Source organism: Plasmopara halstedii (assembly GCF_900000015.1).
Source record: "Plasmopara halstedii genome assembly, contig: Scaffold_113, whole genome shotgun sequence".
NCBI classification, from domain to species: domain Eukaryota; phylum Oomycota; class Peronosporomycetes; order Peronosporales; family Peronosporaceae; genus Plasmopara; species Plasmopara halstedii.
Genome location: NW_020187034.1, coordinates 341,778 through 362,183, shown reverse-complemented (window position 1 = coordinate 362,183; position 20,406 = coordinate 341,778). Strand labels below are relative to the sequence as shown.

General features: G+C 46.2%; 6 protein-coding genes across 6 annotated transcripts in view; 2 read left to right on the top strand and 4 right to left on the bottom strand.

The window, feature by feature from the left end:
* PHALS_00557 (glycoside hydrolase) overlaps positions 1-379 on the bottom strand; it is a gene marked incomplete at both ends in the record, with an annotated part of 2,429 nt that extends 2,050 nt beyond the window's left edge. Inside the window, one exon of the mRNA XM_024717601.1 lies at positions 29-379. Within this exon, the coding sequence (XP_024572607.1) occupies positions 29-379 (351 nt within the window). The remainder of the gene's footprint in view (positions 1-28) is intronic.
* Positions 380-443: 64 nt separating this feature from the next.
* Positions 444-1,943, top strand: PHALS_00556 (uncharacterized protein; the record flags this gene model as incomplete). The annotated part of the gene is made up of 1 exon (XM_024717590.1): positions 444-1,943. The coding sequence occupies one exon, from the start codon at positions 444-446 to the stop codon at positions 1,941-1,943; it is 1,500 nt and encodes a 499-aa protein (XP_024572606.1).
* A 1,114-nt stretch (positions 1,944-3,057) lies between these two features.
* On the bottom strand, positions 3,058-3,388 carry PHALS_00555 (uncharacterized protein; the record flags this gene model as incomplete). Its single annotated transcript, XM_024717579.1, has 2 exons — positions 3,058-3,173; positions 3,247-3,388. The coding sequence occupies 2 exons, from the start codon at positions 3,386-3,388 to the stop codon at positions 3,058-3,060; spliced, it is 258 nt and encodes an 85-aa protein (XP_024572605.1).
* Positions 3,389-15,952: 12,564 nt separating this feature from the next.
* PHALS_00554 (RxLR-like protein) lies at positions 15,953-16,857 on the bottom strand (the record flags this gene model as incomplete). The annotated part of the gene is made up of 4 exons (XM_024717568.1): positions 15,953-16,023; positions 16,116-16,446; positions 16,662-16,693; positions 16,764-16,857. 4 exons carry the CDS (start codon positions 16,855-16,857, stop codon positions 15,953-15,955), a joined length of 528 nt encoding a protein of 175 aa, XP_024572604.1.
* A 334-nt stretch (positions 16,858-17,191) lies between these two features.
* PHALS_00553 (uncharacterized protein) lies at positions 17,192-19,080 on the top strand (the record flags this gene model as incomplete). Its single annotated transcript, XM_024717557.1, has 3 exons — positions 17,192-18,387; positions 18,872-18,968; positions 19,021-19,080. The coding sequence occupies 3 exons, from the start codon at positions 17,192-17,194 to the stop codon at positions 19,078-19,080; spliced, it is 1,353 nt and encodes a 450-aa protein (XP_024572603.1).
* Positions 19,081-19,166: 86 nt separating this feature from the next.
* On the bottom strand, positions 19,167-20,105 carry PHALS_00552 (iojap-like ribosome-associated protein; the record flags this gene model as incomplete). The annotated part of the gene is made up of 1 exon (XM_024717545.1): positions 19,167-20,105. The coding sequence occupies one exon, from the start codon at positions 20,103-20,105 to the stop codon at positions 19,167-19,169; it is 939 nt and encodes a 312-aa protein (XP_024572602.1).
* Between the last annotated feature and the right edge of the window lie 301 nt (positions 20,106-20,406).

Sequence of the window (20,406 nt, the reverse complement as noted above, 5' to 3'; positions counted from 1 at the left end):
ATTCCCCTTCAGGACCTAATGCTCCCACCGGACCTAGTGCTACGCCATACCCTTCAGGCCCCGTTGCTACGCCTCTTTCTCCCACCGGTCCCAATGCACCAACCGGCCCAAGTGCTACGCCTGCTCCGATGGGATCATCCAATGTCATGTATTCGGGACCTGATGTAACCACCGAACCTGTTGCTACACCATGCCCCTCAATTCCCAGTGCACAGCCAACTCCGACGGGACCCGAAGTCGTGTATCCTCCCACGGGACCCAATGCACCTACAGGCCCAAGTGCTTCGCCAGTCCCGATGGGATCCAATGTTACACATTCCCCTACGGGACCTAATGCTCCCACCGGACCTAGTGCTACGCCATACCCTTCAGGCCCCATTGCTACTCCTCTTTCTCCCACTGGACCTAATGCACCCACCGGCCCAAGTGCTACGCCTGCTCCGATGGGATCAACCAATGTCACGTATTTCCCTTCGGGACCTGATGCTACCACCGAACCTGTTGCTACGCCATGCCCCTCAATTCCCAGTGCACTGCCAACCCCGACGGGACCCAATGCACCTACAGGCCCAAGTGCTACACCTGTCCCGATGGGATCCAATGTCACTCACTCCCCTTCGGGACCTAATGCTCCCATCGGACCCGGTGCTACGCCTTCCCCTATGGGTTATAATGTTACGCTATCTCCCACCGGTCCCAATGCTCCTACCGGCCCTGGTCTTACGCCACCTCCCACGCCACCAGTGACCTCTAATTCTCCCAATACTCCATATGCTCCCACGGCTTCCGATGTCATACCAACTCCTACCAAACCAAGTGCTACGCCATCTCCAACGGCACCTCATTCTCCACTTTCTCCTACAGGACCCAATGCTCCCACAGGACCCATTGCTACGCCTGCACCTACCACCCCTTCTCCAACGATCCCAAGAACCACTCCTGCCCCTCCATCGACCGGACCGAAAACATGCATTAACGTGTCTGTAGAGCAAGATGCAACCTACTGCATTGAAGGGCCTATTTGCAGCGGCTCTGGTGATTCGCCAGCCGGAACGTTATGCCCCAAGATGGGCGACCGCGCCGTTCAGGATTGCCGCGACGCATTGGTCAGCTACTCGAGCTCCGGCAGTTGTATCGCCCCTGTTGATGCCATGTGCGCTAAGATCAAGACTGGTGCCTGGGGCTGTGTGTTCGAGGCAAGTCTTATGACCCCAACAGCTACGAGAAACGAATCAACTGCGCCTGGATCAAGTGAGAAGGTCACCCTGGACCAAACGAAAGATGACGAATTGATTGAAACTCCAGTTCCATCTCCGACTACCAGAGCGCCGTCCACTGAAGCCCCGTCCACTGGAGCTCCGTCAGCCGGTCAGACTCCCGACTTGACTGTCACAAATTCTACATTATCAAACCAGACGGATGAAGTGACGTCAATTGGTGCTTCCACGGCTTACTTCACAGAAACTGGCACTAACATGTCGTACGATGCCACCGATGCCTCGGAAGTTGAAACCGACATGCCATACGATACGACCTCAGCCAACAAAACTGGAATTGACATGCCACAGAATTCATCTGTGACCTCTGAAAACGGAGTGTACACAGCCAAAATTACTTCCACGGATTCTGAGACAGGAGCTACTCTTGCGCAGATGACGACTGAGACACCTGCGACTTTTTCGGATACAAACACAACATTGGATTACGCCGAGCAAAATGATGATGACACTCCTACATTATTCACATCCTTCGCAACTGCGGGAAGCTCGGAAGGGCCGGAATCTAATTTGAATGGTCTTGGAGCGACAACAATTGTCGGAATTGTCGCTGGTGTTTGCGCTGTTGTTGCTGTCGCGGGTTTCACAGTGTATCGCATCCGTCAGCGTCGTAATAACGGTGGAGCGTCCCCTAGCGCTTACTACAGCCAGCAAGATGCGCTATGAAGAGATCTCAGGCTTTTGTACATGTGAAGAGATAACGGCGATACATGATGTATCTACTGTTATTGTTTTTTTACGAGATCATTTGTTTAAAAAATGAACAGATTTGAATGCAGTTTACTTTGTATAAATTCCATTAGACAATCCGATGTAAACGATGAGACATAGAATGTTACGTAAGGATTCTGCAGTGTCCAGCGTCCTTATCTTACACGAGCAATATAGATGCGCAAAGGTGTTGGGTAAGCTCCCTGTTGGTGCAGAGATAGCGGTAGCGTAAATATTTTCACATATTTTTTGAAAATTTGGCAGCTGTTTAGACTTGATTCACATATTTGACCTCTTGTAAGACATAATTTTATGTCGACCTGTCAAGAGTCATGTTACTAATGGAGAATGAGATAAATGTAACAGGGTTACACTTACCTGGTAACAGGTGTGTCGTGTGACACAAGATGGGACATGGTGTGTCATGGTGTGTCTGCAACCAAATATCTAGCTTTTTCTATGAAAATTTAGGAAAATCTATACATTTAAAATTGTGCGGCTTTGCCGCAGATAAATCAAATAAATAGAGTTGACATTTTAAACAGAAGAGTTTATTAGCCTTGGGTTAAGGTTCTAACTACTCTTGAAGGTAGCGGATTGCGATCCGCTACACTCGTACTGCTTCTTGTGAAGAACGTAAGGTCGGTGACCTAAATTACGCTTCCTCAAAGAGCAAAGCTGCGGCAGCCCCGCTGCAAAATACTTCATGGATCTCGCAGCTTGATCAAGAAGACACAGAGGATATAAATGCGCTCGTACTACATGTAAGGACGCTAATATCAATCAAGCTAATCACGTCCTTATGAGGTAGCATCTCAGGTAAACGATGTTCGGGTCCGAGACAGAGCAATAAAAGATGTGGAGATGACTTCAACATTATCTGTGTGCTGTGTATGTGATTGCAACAACCAAATGAAACACATGGCATGTACCACTTCCTAGAAAGCTTCACCACCGCATGATATTTAACAACCTTTCAGGTCACGAAGTATTTTTGAATAATTCGTTGATCATGATCATGACCAATTTAACGATATATTCGACGAATTAATGGGTAGGACCAAATGTCTTACCTCTTTTGCTTATCACCACGGAGTAATAATTGTGGACGAATGTTAACTTCGTAGCTTGATATAGTCAAGAAAAGGTTGGCGGTGCTTATTTTAACAGTATTCTGATAATTCTCTACGAGTTGATAGCATTAAGTCTCCGTTGGTCGTCATTTTTTGTGTAAATATAAAAGCTCAAATTCGTATACTGGGTGAAATAATAAGCGTCGGCAGGAGGACAGCCAGCTCTACTGTGGGATCGCTGATTAAAGCGTTCGTCCCGTTTTTCAATAAAACGGGGAAAGTTTCTTCGTGAATAAGAGACGCCGAGATGGCCAAGTGTTCAGCCATGATTCAGGCAGAACAATAGTGCCTTTGGAGAGCTCGATCGAGAACGGATCTTTTCGTCTGGTCCATCTGCAACAGTGGTTCCCTTGTAGTCAAGCGACTAATGTAAAAGATATTTGTTCTGCTTATCTAAGCTTATCATGTGAGATCGATTTCTTTTTGACAATGATCGAGAGAGTTAGACTTTGTGGACACTTAGTTCATGGTCCTTCTGTTTCCCTGGCTATTACCGAGAAGCGCGGGGCGTACGACGACGCGAATCGTCATGATTCTTCTGATAATATGCGTCCACGACGTGTGGGCAGTCTTGCCGACGTAACATCTCAAACACCCAAACGTTCTCGAAGTTTGGTATTCCCGTAACTTCACAACATATTGAGTTTGATCCTGTTGACGACGTCGACTTGCAAGGCGTTCCACGTGAAAGTGTACGCCATTGCTCTCATCGAGAAGAGCCAGTGGCGGGCGATGACGACGTCGCCCGATGACTCGCGATGCTTTTTGAGCTCTGGATTTCCAAGTCCGTCGTCATCGGCACTCCGCCGAGCACCTTGCTGGGGTCGCATACCGCTGTGCGGAAGATCTTGAGAGCTTAGAGCAATTTGTGCACCGGCTGCCTCACGTTGAGAACTATCACGGGGCTCTTAGACGTCCAATAGACGAATGCGTCACTACGAGCGGCGGTGGAGCGCCTTACGCTGTTGGAAACGAGAATTGTTGCACTCCAGGCTCAAAACCAGTTGCTGATTCAGCTTCTGGGTGGCCGAGCGCCTAAAGGCGCCGCCCCTTCGCCAACGCTTCCGCGTTCAGTTGCGCTGGATCCGGGTACGGCTTCAGCAAGCCCACTAAAATCACCGGGTGGGTGCATCCTTCTTGGAGGGTTTAGCGTATACGCAAGGCCTCATTTGGCCACGACCTTAAAAGGTCCAATGAACCGTGGATAGAGCTCCGTCAAAAAGATAGCAGATGTCGCATGTGTAGGAAGGTTTTAGCATATATTATATCCATGTCTCCGACCTCAAAGTTTTCAACATATCTAGTGCTTACTCTATCTGCATATTCTTTCTGATGTCTTGATTTTTAGACGTTGCATCGCGAACGTGTCGTAAGACACTCAGTCTGGTAGACAAGAAGTAGATCGACTTCTTTACTGACAACAACGGGGCTGACATCAGCTTGTCGTCCGGCTATTCCTTCCCCACCAAGCCCTGAGGCATGAGATGTCGGCGTCAGCGGTATGCGAGGATTGAGAAGCCCGTTCACATAGAACGGCGTCTTGCCGGTAGACGCATGCACTGCATTCTTCAGAGCGAACTCCACCAGTGGCAGCATGGTGTTCCAGCGCTTCGGCGTCTCGGCGCGGACGCTGCAAAGGATGTCTTCAACGCCGCGACTCACTCGCTCAGTTTGACCATCGGTCTGCGGATAATCCGCCGTTGACATAGTCATCTTGGTGCCCAGCACCCTGAATGTTGTCGATCAAAATTTCCAGTGAAGCGTGGGTTTCTGTCGGAGACAATTGACTCCGGAACTCCATGTTGTCGAAATAAAAGATCCACAAACAGCGTCGCTGTACTTACACCGTCGATGGCGTCCGACACTGCCACAAGATGAGGCATCGGTTCACAAAGACCACCACATTCGTGTTGCCCGCCGAATCCTTCGGCAGGCCAAACCCAAAGTCCATACACATGGACTGCCATAACTCGAGGGTGTCAGTTAACTGGCCAGCGGCGCCGCCGGTTTGGGGGACGGCTTCACCCTTTGACCCATTTTCTCATACGTGCTCACCCATTCGTACAGCTTGGGCCACCAGTAGTGGCAACTCACAGAGCTATACGTCTTCTCACGACCGAGAGAACCACTGAGTGAGGTGTCGTGGGCCTCATAAATGATACGTTTTATGAAATTCTCACCGTGAGGAACCACAATTCGTGGCGTATCCGTCGAATCGATGCTATAATTCAGCAACCCGTTACTCAACGAATATTTTTGTAACCGTGCGCGCAATCCCACCGACAAGCCGAGTTTCCAACCCTTTGCTCTAGAGAGTCTGTAGCAGCGCTTCACACATACCATCACCCACGTATGCGGCGCGACAACGCATCAGTCAAAGCAATCAGCTTTCCTGGCGTATACTTCACCTTAAAGTTATATTATGCAAAGAAGAAAAGTCAACTGGCCATTCTCTGAAAGAGGTGAGGCGTTAAGTCGCAGCGCGTAGTGACGCATGATCTGTGTAGATCACAAACGGCTATGATCCAAGCAGGTGCACTCTGAACATAACAAGTGCATACTATATTTCAAGTAACTCTTGTCGTTGACTGGGTAGATCATGTCCGCAGCCTTGAGCTGGCGAGATTCGAACGCGATCACCCGATCTCGCCCCTCGGCGTCTACTTGCAGCAGTGCACAGCCAATGGCAAAGTCCACAGCGTCACAGACGCCACTAAAGGACGATCGGGGTCTGGCAACGCCAGTATTGGTGCATGAAGGAGGCTGTCTTTGATCCTATAAAATGCCTCTCGACGCTCGGTGTCTCAACACCATTCCGCATCCTTTAAGGAAATTCGACAATGGCCGTGCAATTAGTTGGCGAGACCAAGCCACATGCGCAAGGCCTTTTCGTTTTCTTAAGAACGTCAGTCCATAATGGCCTTAACCTTAGCAGGATCCACTCGAAGCCCACACTTCCCAATGAATCGCGCTAGAAAGGGAATTTCTTCAGCGCCGAAGATCTTAACTGCGTTAGCTATCAGCTTGTTCGTTAGCATGCACTCGAGCACCGCTCTTAAATGGACGATGTGGTTCGCTTCATCTTCCTGTGCTTCGCACGACTATGGACGAATGCGCTCGGTGAGGCCTGAACATCTGTGTCACAAGATAAATAAATGTTGCTGGTGCATTTGACACATCACCAGCCACTCCCGGAGCATGCCGCTCGGAGTACCCACCGGATATCACTCGCTGTCATGAGCAATTGGTATTAAACATCTACCAGGCGAGTACACTGTACTTTGTCCAACCACCCATATTGTTCTAGGGGCTACTTGCCGTTCGGCTTCCTTCAACAAAATGTAGGTTTTCAATGGGAAGACTTGCTCTCACGCACCATTTCAGCGTCGTGCTTCGCACAAAAAAAGGCGTCAACGACGTCACACTGCTCCTTGGGCAGGAGTGATTGGCGCCTTACGCAGTATTTGGTCCTCGAAACCAGGTCGATCTCATGATGCACACCTCGGTCCAGAGGTAAGACCGACGGCGCGTCTTGGAGACGAATTTCTTAGCTTTCCTTACCAAAATATAGTACGGATCCAATAAATTCTTCAGGATTAACGATCCACTTCGTGCACTAGGCACCCTTTCAGTGTCCTCCAGGACCAACTCATCTCGAAGTGACGACAATTTAATCTACTCGTTCGGTCGTACAATGACCACCTCAGCTAAATTGCCGCATTCAAAAAGCCGCCAAACTCTTCGACTGACATCTTGACCAGCTCGAGTAGAGCATCCACCGCGGAAATAGCCTCGACGTGACATCGCCATCTTTCTCTCCCGTCATACCATTCACAAGGGTGTTAGCTGTGCGCTATCGTAGACACACCCTGAGTCAGGGTCGACACCCGGCGTCTTGCAGATAATTTCTCTAAAGAGGATTTTCGTCTGGACGAGACCAGTTGATACATGCACTCAGCGTCTTCCAGTCTCCCCAATCTCTGCTCCATCGAATCTTTGATGTTATCAACATTATTCGACGAAGAGACGCTATTACCGTAGTCTTTGTCCAGTGAATAACGTGCCACTCCAAGCGCATCAGAAGAGCCTTGCCCAAAATGCCTCAGACCTCGTTCGGCCATGCCACTCTTAACATGCAGCAGCTGCTTCAAAACGTTAGCAGAGATCAGTGGACTTCGTGCCAAATCACGCGCATCACCGGAGCCTCGCCCTCGACGCCCCGGGCCTCATCCGACCATGCCACTCTTGGCATGTGGCAACTGTTTGATACTTGAACAGTACTCAGTTCACTCCACGTTCAGCTCGCGAGCCATGCCCGGGACCCTTGTCCAACTCGGATACTCCGATCTCCAGCACATTGATCGTCACGATCCATCCCCGCGCCAATAGCGCTTCAGCTTTCTAGTAGAGGTGGGATCATGACTCACCGAAGCTTCACCAGGAGATGTGCGCGTAGCGCCCAGGTCTCTTTGACATTCAGTCGATCCATGGCTCATGGTGTTCCAACCATGCCATACCAAGGATAAGATCATACCTTATATTCAAGTCTTAGCGTAAGCAGCGTTCTACGCTATCGACGTCAAGAAACTTGACACCGAGGTCTCCAGGGAGCTTCGGCACAGTGACGGTATCACTCAACCGAGATTTCAGCGCCTCATCATACAGCTGATTTCCTTCTGTCGTGGAGCGTCGAGCATAATTGCCCGACGCCCCGGAATCAATAAGGGCCTCCACGATTATCAATGCCCTTCACGGTCGTTTATTACGACGTGCAAGCTCGGCGTGCATGCACGTTCCGTGTTAATGAGCACGGAGCTATTCCGGGCTGAGCCGTGCTGCCCTCTACTTCTTTGGAGTTTAACAGAACACAGTTTTATCCCAGTAAGGCACCCCGCGTCAACTGGGTGCTGTCGTTTCCCCGCGACAAACCAGAAGACTGGTGAGAAGCGGGACGTCGGTTTGACGAAAACATCACCAGGTGTTAGAACGCTGCTCGGCAGCTCGGTGCTCTACCTCCTCTTTAATAGATAAGCTGAGATCCATCGGCTTAGGCCCGCTCAACAAGCTGCTAAAGTGTTGACTCCAACCAAGTCGTGCCAACTTATAGTTGAGTTCGGCATTTAATACCACATTCACTGCTTCTTATAAGAAGACGGGTGCACACGGGAGACTTCCATTCTGGCCAAGTAAGTTCGGAGGCCTTCCATAAAGACGGTCACTTTGACCTCCTCAGGGAAAGGATCGGTTGCCATCACGGCAATGAGAGTACGCAAACCTTGGACAAAGTCCACCAGTTCCTTGTTGCTCTGTCGGACGGCAAGGAAACGTGATCGCATGCGATTTGCCTTGTTAGGCGGCGAGAACACCCGTAGAAGCTGCAGCCTCCGCTCCATCCAGGAGGGGAACACCGCTTTAGCCGAAGTACCGCACGCAGTGCCCATTTTTGCGCTCGGCCCTCGAGCATGAAGATAGCTAGATCCACGCGCTGTTGCTTGTTCTGGAGCATAACGACTGCCATAGCCATCTCGGCCTCACTCACCCAAAGTAAAATATAATCTTAATCCTTACCCGCGAAGGTCTTAACGCTCAACATGAGCGGCCTGGATCGGGAGGAGTCATCCGTCGTCGACGGTGGCTTCATGGACACAGTCGAGGTCGATTTATGCTTCTCTAGGTGCTCTAGCAGTGCATTTTTCTTAGTTCGGAAACACCTATAGGCGCGCGCTTATCGCTTTGGAGTCTTGCAAAGTAAGGTGTTGCATGTCCTAAGGGCCAAGCAGGGACATTAGCTCATTAAGCCCGTCCTGGATGCCCTAAAGCAAATCTTAGAATTGCTCCATCCTCACAGAATCAGTTGTTACGGATTAACTACGAGTGATATTAAGCGCAGCGGAGCTGCCGCAGCTTTTTTCTTCGAGGAAGTTTACTAAGGTCACCGACCTTACGTTCTATACTAGAACCAGTACGAGTATAGCGGATCGCAATCCGCTACCTCCAAGAGTACCCAATACCTTAGCCAAGGCAAAAACACCTTTCTGCTTAGATTTGAAACTGTATTTAAGTAGCCACACTATCGTGTGGTTACACCTTCTTATGTAATCCACACCTTTGTACGGTCACACCATCTCATGTGATTTACCCTTCTTACCATAGTACGCGTAATCCCGTTACAATCCTCGTGAAGCGCTTGTCGTCAGCTGTCCCATGATAGCTCGACCCTTTGTGCTTCTGTAAGGTGCAAAACGATTAAAAAAATGCAGATGTATTCTACCGCCAATCAAACATCGGCGGGTATAGCAGAAATGTCAGCCGCCTAAATACATATTTCTTCCTCCCCACCATGGATTGGGTCCATCGCCTCAAGCAAGCTTGTAGATATTTAACTGGTAGAGATAGATAGTCTCGATATGAGTGGCAATTGTTCCGAGACTTTGAACGAAGATGAAATTCGTTACCGCTTCCAATGAGTTTCAAACGTCATTGTGGCAATATGGGTTTTTGACTTCTAATTTTTTTTGCCAGCGCAAATACTCGCGACGGCTGTCGCTTCATTTTTCCGACGTTGCAAACTCCTCTTAATCCAAGTATTGCACACGAGTGCCGATACCTTGCGTGAGTTTCTAGCTTGTAAACTGCAACCGCGACCGGTGTGACACCGTTTTAAGCAAGGCAAGATTCATGGCCTTCTCAATTTTCCTCAAACAGAACCAAATGTCTTTCTCGCCCGGCCATCAAAGGTCTCGACACTCAACATCAGCAGTCTCACGGTCGATTCTCCGCCGGCACTAGGTTAATCTGCTACAGGATGTGCTTGGTGAGACTACTTTTTTTATTGTTGGTCGCCAAATTTCTGATCTCATTGGGATCCTCGATAGAGAAAATCTTGTTAAGCTGATCTAGTTGTCCTGGAAACAGCTATTCAGTGATTTTTAATCAATTTCGCGAGAGCAGAGTATTCCATGACTCTATCGGGGATCTGACTAAGAGTCTATCAAGTTCAACGGATTTGTTTTTTTCACTCTTATCTTCTGCCGTGTATCTCGCGATGACGAAGCTTCGACACTCGGAGTTCGCGTTAAAAGACAGACAACAGCTGGAATTGTGCGGCTCTACCCTGAGAGGAACCAGGCTTTTCTGAAAACAAATTGTGATTGCTGCGCTGCTATTCCAAGAACACATCATTAAAGATTCATTCTGGTCAGGCTCAAACCAAATATGACCGCTGTACTAATTTTCATAATAAAGTCGTCTTTATGTTCTAACATGCGACTAGCGGCCCGCGTGCACCTTGGCCCGTTCGTATCGGTGATTTATAACCTTCATGTACTTATCAATATTAACACTTACAACAAGTGTTATGTGAATCTTGTGCAATTGTACCGTATTGTAATTGACACAATTTAACCAGATGTGTTAGAGTCAAGTGCACAAGTTTACAAATTTTGAGCTGTTACATTGCGGTCTTGATTTCAAAACAAAACAAGGTTGTGTCAAGTATTCGCTTCGCCTCGTATTATTTCTCTCTCTCACCTCGCTCCTCCTCACCGAGGTGGATGTCTCGCTGAATAGCTCCTCAATTGCTTGATCAAGATGACAAGCAATGCTAAAAAAACAAATATCGACAAAATTTCGGCAAACTACACACTTTGGCCTTTCACAATCACCAAATTCACGATGCAAGTTGATGTGCACCCTGCGCAAAAGAGGTTTTGACTCTACAAAACCGTGCTAAAACGCGCACATTAGATAGGTCTGCCCGTTTCACTCGAAAGTGAAACCAAAATTAGTCAATGTAAATATGATTTTATTTTCATGCGTTAAGCATTACTTCTTATTTTTCAGATACTTGAACATCTGTTTAGCTCTAATTTAAGGATAGCGTATTGTATTTCATAAGGCTAGCAGTCCCCACCAACAACGATTTTTACTCTACAGAGCCCCATCACCCTTTTAAAGACCGCTTTTTGGTAATCTGAGTAGTCAAATGGAAACGTACACGATATTACTTTGCGCAACCCGATAATACTACCACCACGATGTGGACCAGGCTCACGCCTATATTGTATCTAATGACACTACGCAAATTGGCGTGATGTTTTTTCATTCAACAATGACTGCTCTTCAGGGCATACTCGAAAAGAAATTTGTCTCCCTTGCATACATAATTATGCTAACTGGTCCCGAGAAAAACGCGATCATGGCTGTTACAACATACAGATCAATCTCGGTGCAAAAGCTGAAGTATTTTGAAAGGTGAAAGACATTACAAGTCACAGAGTCCTATCCTGGCACAATAAAACATACGGCAGAACCATTCACCAATTTCACCAAGTTCACCGTCTCTACTCCGCACGACTGACGTCCTTCGTGCCTGTCACCAAGGCGATAGCTGTTGCGTCAGTTCGTTGTGGACACGATGACGTTCGTTTTGTTACTGATAAGCTGGAACAGTTTAGGTGGCCCAGCTTTCTTGTCGACAAGCGCAATAGTTGCGATGAATTTTGCAGACCAAACACGTCAATACTGCGGTATCAAATTAGCAGAAGTTGCTTTCCGGACCATGATAGCTCTTTTGCACATGAATCTTTCTCATCTGTAAAGAGCCGAACAAGCGCTCTTTTGTCGTCCACAAGTCTCAATTTCAAAAAGATTCAGTGATATCAACTCACCGAGCTGTATGTAATTGTGGAAAGTCCTGATTAGTTTGAGATATATGTGCTATTATGTACCAAGCTTGATTGTCGGAGATGGTCGACAATACACACAGGCATTGACAGCTTCAAATACAAATACAACATCCTTGCATCTCGCAACGTGGAAACGGTATGAAAGTCAAAGGCAGATTAAGCTGAAGTCTCATAAAGAGACCGTAAAAAAGACGATTGTCTGATACAGATTACGAAGCGTATCTTCTTTGAGACGAGACAGAACAACTGTATGTCATGGTATCTCTGACGGGACGGTTACGATCAGTGGTGAGCTGTTGTTATTAGGCCAGGACTGGAAGCAGCTGCTTCATAGCGTTTCATGCCAGGACTGGAGATGCTGAAGGGCGACTAGAAGTCGTGATTAGAAGGCCAGGATCTTAAGATAAGAAAGATGGTCCATCCGTTCCGCAATTTGACGATATGACTGGGTCAGCACGTCCGCGTGACAGGCATATCGTCCGAATCAGTGAAGCCCTCCGGGTAAGTGGCGAGCTGATCCTATGCTTGTGAGTACAGTGACCAAAGTAGCCCTAGAAATTGTGAGTCTCCCCTCGCTCCCTTCAGCAAAAGTACTTATTGGGCTAACAATCTATGTTTCAGGGATATATGCAAGAATCTACAAGATGATAAGATTACCATATGATAAGGTTGGTGCCAGAGGTGGAGCCAACCTCATCAATCGGGATGGATGAATTTATTATTTGGGATACTTACATATCACTGAGCGAATGGTTTAACATGTATTGTAACAAATCCTGCAAATCAGTTTATTCTTTGCTGAAATAATATAACGACGTGGTGCCGAGAACTCTCCCACGCGTATCAAAACGAGTGCGTCATGATTATGATTTGTATCCGGGAACCATAAATTGACCCAATTGGCAATGGCCCTCGCTAAAAACAGTGTGACGATGTTGTCGACCTCTTCCGTCCAAATTGCACTGCAGATTTGATGAGAGAAAGTAGTTTCCGACATTCGGCACCGGCTCATTATTAAAAATAGGCTACTACAAAATGGCAAATTATAATGTCCTCACGATTTGAGTGCTAAAGTCGATTCTAGAAAGGAATGATGTAGAACAACAGCATGGTCGGCTGGACTTTGTCAGTGCACATGGCATATTTGATAGTTGTCATAAGTTGCTGATCAGAGACAGCAATGTTTATCATTGTGCGAGAGCTGAATGTTCAGGAGTGGCTGTTATGGCACATGAACTGTTTACTGCACCAGCGACATTTAGTCTGCTTGTGACAAATCAGATAAGGTCAAATTGCGACTTCGCAGAGACCTATTCTGACGATTTTCAGTCGCTAGTCGTGCCGAGCACGTATAGTCGAATGCGGAGAACTAATTTCGCACATCTGCTCAAGTATCTGTGCTATTTGCAAATATAGACAACTGGCTCACTGGCACCGACAATACCTCCTTTCTGGGTCGCCTCAGTCCAAAGCAGGGCCCACATGCATATCTCGCAAAGATACAAAGGTAATTCTCCCAGAAGGACGTGAGGAAGTTGTTTGGCAAGAACAACTATTTGCTTAGGTGCAGTTTAAACAATGATGAGATGACAGGACCGCTCATCGATCACTGGTAACGGGGGGGGGGTTAATGGTGCTGAGGTGTGACCGAAGAGGCGGCCTTCAAGGCTGTGAAAGAAAGCGTCTTGCGTGCCCCGATTTTCCCTCCGAAACCAGATCTGTAATTCCGCGTCGTCTAACTCTTCAGACTTTGCATACGGCTCTGCATTGCGTCGATAAAATAAAAAAAATATACAAACGAGCATGATTGCGAGACAACATTTAGATATCACCAGCCGATGGCCGCTGAGAAGAACTCCCATGCCCACAAAAAGGAGCTTGCCATGAACAATGCCCTCGTCAAGTTTGAGGTATATCTTGCTGCGTTTAATTTGTTTGTAATCTATGCAGATCGTGTGTCGTTGCGCACAGCGATGTCACCACATCTCTCACAGAGACTTAAAGAACATTTTCTTCTTTCTGCCAAGTACACATATATGAAGTAACTTGAAAGCCGAGCCAGGTATTCGTGATGGCATAGTTTTTTTGCCTTATTATACTGTCGCATATTACGATGACGATGTTATCAATTGATTGTCACACACAGCATATGTTGCTCAGCTAAAATCTTTGAAAGAAATAAATTTGAATATTCATATGTTGCGTTTTTGAAGCGCGCGGCTACAAGCCAACACCGCAATGCTTAATCCGTAGGCTTTCTACGAATTGCTATATCAGCACTATCCACATGGCATTCAGGGAATAGTGGTTCTTTAAATGAAGCGCGCAAGTACAGAATACTGTACGAAGCGCATGACGTGGCCGTTTTGGGAAGGTAGGCCATACTGCTCAGTGAGCGCTATGTATTGTTGGCCCATTATCTATAAGTAGGTAAGTACATATATGCACACGTGTGAAACGTGCCAACAGGCTAAATCTTTGCTATATGCGGTGGCACCTCCGACCTGTCCGGGCAGAGTCCTGCACGACACTGATCCCGTCGTGACTGCCACCGTGTTGACAGGATCAAATGTAGTCGAGACTAGCGCGTCCATGCTGGGCCGTGTGAATCGAGGGTCTATCAGTATAAACTTCATTTGCGGTCTTCCAATAAAATCACATCCAGTAGTACCAGTTTGTGGTCTTTATGAGCAGAGGGGATACCGCCAAGCCGCTCTTTTGACAAGGTGTTTTGCCAGTAAAGCATTCCTGCAACCATTGTATCGGAGAGAGATCCAAGCTATACGGATTAGTTAACATTACGTAAGGTACTTAGCGCCAGATTGAAGATGTCATCTGCTCACCATTCAACATATTACCATTAACAACGCGTAATTTGCGTTCTGGAGTATATCTATCGGAGCACTCGCGCGGAAAGACCGCGACGCTAAACCTAGTTGTTCGACCCATTGAGGTTGCGTCAAGTTACGCAGTACACATTTCTACACACTCGAACCCAATTTTATAAATGTTTGGTGATCCCTCCAGTGCCTTTGACACATCACGGGGTCCCTATGTCTTGTGGGGAAGGGCTGACGATCCAAACCGACTTGCCGATATCAGCTTAGCTATACTTTGTAGCAAAATCAGTGATCTATCTCGATAAAACTGAGTGTCATGTGCAAGGAGCGCGATACAATGACAGAGAGCCAAGACAAACAGTCTATTAGACCAAATAGCAAGCACGCAACATCCGACTATTCACAGTCGTGGAGATAAAAAAATCGAGCTGTTTCCTGATACCTCGAAGCAAGCGCGGGCACACTCAGTGTTAAATGTGAGATATAACGATCCCGCTCTTATATGCCCGGTGGACAGGAAGTGTAACGTGGCAAGGATACTGAATCTTGTGTACTGTACCCTCAAACATTAAGTAGAACGTCCGTTTTTGAAATAGCAGAGCAAATATCCAGCTTTAAATAACTGAAATGCTTTCAATTCCGCTCCTGGTAGGAGCGCATGAGCTCGACCTCTATGAGTTTGTGAGTCCGGAGTCTGAAAGTCAAAGCCTCCTCTGTGCAAAGTGCACGGAAGCGCCGTCAGAACGTCAGTGATATGTCATAAAACACCATATATGATATTTACATTAGGTATCTATAAGAAATCACATTAGGAGTAAGCAAACAGATACTAAAATTTACCGGATGAAACTTTTTTTTTGCAGAATAAAAAGCGCATTTTTTTTAATCACTGGCTTTTTAGCATAAAATGTGGAGGAAAGTAAAGATATCAACACGTTTTTAATTTTAAACAAATTGACCTCTATATAATTTGTGAAAAATTGACCTTTTATTAATTTGTTAAAATTGACCTCTTAATCATTTGCGGTCAAAATGTAGTTAGCAAACAACCCCGCAAGTATAGAAAAACGAATTCAAAACCAACCTTATTCGCAACGAAATTATCTAAAGCCACTCGCAAATCCATGATTTAGGTCGACACCGAATGTTCTTTTTCTTTGAGAGCAACCAACTTGCTCTCTACAGCTAAAGCATCGGCTTTCGTCAGTGGTTCCTGTTTTGCGCTCTCAAGAATTTGACGTAATTCTTTTTTGTTGTTATTTACGTGTTCCAGCAGCCCGCGAAATAACAACTCGGACCTGTCCTCATTCGGCCATAACAACTTCTTGCAATAGGTCCAGAATGAAAGAGTCAGCGAATTCAGAATCTCGGCGCTCTGCATATCACCAAAGAGAACACGGAATGCTTTGACTGGTGGTGTTTTCTGATGTGTCCAATATTGAATCAAATCTCTGAGAATTGACCTACCATGCATCGGGATAGGTGCAGGTTCACCAGCTACTTTCGGTTGCGATGCTGAGAGTATCTTTTCGATGACATGTCCCAAACCATTGTTCTTTTTTGCTAACTCTCCCAGCAGGTAAAGATGAGGATACTTTGCAGGTGGACCCTCAAAGCCGCGGGCAAAAGCGACAAATACAGAGAAATAAGGATTCATCCAGTTGATTTTTCCTGGGCCGTAAGCTGCATTTGTATTTTCCACAAAATCAGCTAGCGTAATCCCTCTCTTGTGCCAGTCGATCATCTGCGTTTTTTGTAACCTCACAGCATCTACGGCCCATTCGGTTGTCATGGCCTCCTGTAGGTACCGTGACAGTCTAATGTCACTATAGAGTCTACGTAACAAGTAGTATTGTGCTTTGTGCTGAGCGGATTCCGTTTGAAAACCACTGGCGACATAGTCAATAACCAGCTTATAAGTTGACGATTTAAAAGGTGATTGATTTAAATCGGCAAATGGTCTGAAGTGTTCAACAAAATCTCCGTCGAAATCCCTGTTGACCATCCTCGTACCAAAGATCTCCATAGTACCAACAAAGTCTCGGCTAAGATCACACAGTTCTTCTATTAGTCTCTCCTCGTCGGAGTTGTTGAAATGTTTGAAATTGGTGAGACCATGAACTTGTTTACGATCTTGAGTGTCATCAGCGCTGGCTTCACGTGATACGACAACAAAAGCGAAGAGAAGAACAAGAGGATACGATCGCATTGGTGTCAGGGTAGAGGAGAGAGATTTTTTAATTGGTCCACGAATCAAAATATGTTATATCTGATAATGTATGACATGAGTAGACACAGTAATAAAATTTTCTCATTAATTCAAACAGTAATTACTTTACAATTTCAGCAATTAAATTCTCCAATCAAACTAATAAAATTTTCTCATTAATTCAAGCAGTAATTACTTTACAATTTCAGCAATTTAATTCTCCAATCAAACTTTTCAAAAGGATCGAGTTTTCGCGCCGAAAACCTCCCGCCTAATTCAAAAAGTCCAAAAAGGCCTACGTGGGACGCGGCACACGACCTTATTTTCACGAGCTATGGCGGACGATGTGTACTATCGCCAAGTGATCAGTCAGATGCAGAGTGAATTTACGCGTGCAGTCTCTGCTTTGGAGAAGCAAGTTGCAACGTTGACGCGTCATAATGAGCTTTTAACGCAGGAACTAGCACAAACGAAACAACAACAGAGTGAGTGGACACAAGAAGCAACACAGACCGTCACGCAACTTCAGCATCAAATTCAGAGACAAGTTGAAGATGCTGCAATAGCTCAACAAAAAGCGACGGACAAGGAAGAGGCACTTGTGCTTGAAATAGCGGCACTTAAGAGTCTATTACAACAAGAACAGGATTATTGGACACGATACGATGAGGCAGGGAAGCAAGATCGGGATCGATTAACACAACAAGTAGCAAAAGCCAAGGCTGAGACGCTCCAACATCTTGAACAGAACAGAATCTTGAGAAGGGAAATCAAAGCTTTGCAATGTCGAGTTGATACGGCAGTTGCAACAAGCAATAGCTTTGAACAGCGACTTTTAAATGTCGTCAAGGAAAAAGACCAAGGTCTACTACAAGCTGAGACACAAGTTGCACATTATAAGAAGAAAGTGCATGAAAAACGAGCACAGAATAAATATCTGACCGAGGCATTAGTGAAGCTACAGACACAACGACAGAGTGGAGAAAGGAGTAGTAGCAATGGCAATTCTTCCACTGAGAGCCCGAAACTTGAGAGATCTGATGTTGAGATGATCAAGCCTTTGGAATCTTTGGTACAGCGACGGAGAAAGAGAGAATTGACGTTACCAGAAGAGATTAAAGCCGCAGCAAATGTGACGACATCGAAACTCTACACGAGTAAGAAACTTGGCGTGTCTCGAATTCGAACATCTCCGACGTCCTCATCACCCGAGATCTCACCGCGATCGGCTCGAATGACTCCGTACCAACGACCGCCTTCAGTTGCAACAACGACACCTACTACGTCAGATGGTGTGAGCTTTAACAGCAACAGTAGCAATGGCAGTCTACGTAGTTTACGTAGTTTGCGCAACGTGACAACTAGACGAAGAGGCAACCGGAATAGCAGCGACAGTGACAGTGCGAACGACAGAAGTAGAATAAATACAGAAGGAGAAGAAAAGACGAGCCCTACGGGACGGCTTGAGCGCGAGTTGAATTGTTTGCGACGAAAGTTGGATTCATGTATCGCAGATGCTGCTGCACGGTGGTAGATCTAGAGGTTGTGATGTAAATGAGCTGCAAGAAGGTGCCGATAAGTCGAGACTTTGTGACGCGTGTTGGGACTCATTTCTCCCAGACAGTGACAATGCCTCACCGAATTGGCCGATGGAATCAATTGAAGCAGATACAAGTGAGAGAAAACTCATTACTTTTCTCTTGTTGATGTATCAACCAAAACCTCTAGAGACCCATGACTCTCTGTGGTGCGGATGTGTACAGCGTATCGTTGGTCAAAGTATTTTGAATGTGGCTTATTGAGGCATCTGACACTTACGAAGTGATTCATCAGCAGACTCAGTGGATCGAGGCTCATTACCCTCGTTGATGCTGTAGATCCTGATAGTTTCTTTGTAAGTTGTGAGCATCAGATGCATTCGCGGCAGTTGATAAGGACTCATCACTCCTTTGATCAACTACTGCGTTTGCTTCTATGTTCGCTTTCGAAGTTGCTTTGATTTGTCCATTTGAAGCTTTCTGGTCTACAATGAGCTTAACCACACCGATTCATGCTTCTGCTTACTTGATGCTGTCAACAACTTTGCTTTTCAACAATGGAAACAGTCAAAAGTACGTGTAGTCTGGTGAAAACATTGTGCTTTCGCGATAACCGTACATGTAGATAGCGTATCGTGGAGCTACAAAAGGGTATTTATTAGCAATGAAAATTGTTTTGACTTGAATGTCTTTTTACTAAAAAAAACGAATGGAACGACAACTGACACACTAACGAACAAATGTTGTGATTTTCTCTACCATCTCAATCAATTATTTCCACTCAACACCGGAGCCTTCTCCCTCATCGTCCTCGTTCGGATGGTCTTCGTCATCTAGATACTCCATGAGTTCACTTGTGCCAAACTTGTCCATATATTCGTCTTCACTCATATCACCATAGACGCTATGTTTGTCGTCCACCATATTTTCCCAATGATCTTCTAGTGCTAAGATTCGTCTTGTATCAGCACGCATAAAGTGTACTACAATATTATTGCAGTCAGCAATCATCCAGTCGTCACAGTCTCGTCCTTCCACTCCATAGTCGAAATCGTCCACAATTTCTCTCGCTTTTAACGATTTAATCAACAAATCAGCCATACGTCGCATATGGGCTTGCGATCTTCCCGTGACGAACACCATATAGTTGGCCAAGCCACTCTTACCACTTAAGTCCACGGTATACACATCAATAGCCTTCTCCCGTTCAAGAGCTTTCTGGACTTCGTCAAGACTTAAATAAGTCTGCGGTATGGGAGGAATGATGTCTGCATGGCGATTTCCTGCAACAGGAGCCTCCCAATCCATATCAACAGCTTCCTTCTGGTCAATTTCCAATTCATGGCCTTCTGGAAAGTTTCGAGGCTCGTTCGAATCGCAATATAGCGCTACGAGCTCATCGTAGGCTTTGGCAGCGTCAAGTGCCGTCCAGTAATCGCCACCGCTTATCACATGACCCTCAATCTTGATTTCTGCGCTATATTTTTTGATTCGAGTGTCGTCGTAAACAACACCCAAGTATTCCGTAGATTTCGTCCGTGTAGTATTGTTATTGTGAGTCTGCGAGAAGAGGCGATTGGGTACAGATAAATGTGAGCGCCAGACAGGAGAAGAAGATTTGCGAAGGTGCAGAGGAGAACGAATAGAGAAAGCGCGACGAGAGGAGGCAGTCACAGCGCGAAGCATTTGACGTGCGCATTGCGAGTGCATGTCCAAGCGATTTATTGAATCTTGTAATAATTACAAAAGTAGATTATTTAACCGGATAAATACATTGCAATATTTTGGAAGCTAAAAGTACTGCGCTCTCTGATTCTACTACCAGTTCACATAATTACAATTGAAGTAATTTCGTTATTACACTCAATGCCGTACCTCTGGTACTTTCGCTAGCGCTCAGTACCCGATATATATTTTAAATAATGCACAGCAAGAAGAAGACACATTGCAGCGGGGCTGCCGTAGCTTTGCGCTTAGAGGAAGCAAAATTTAGGTCACCGACCTTACGTTG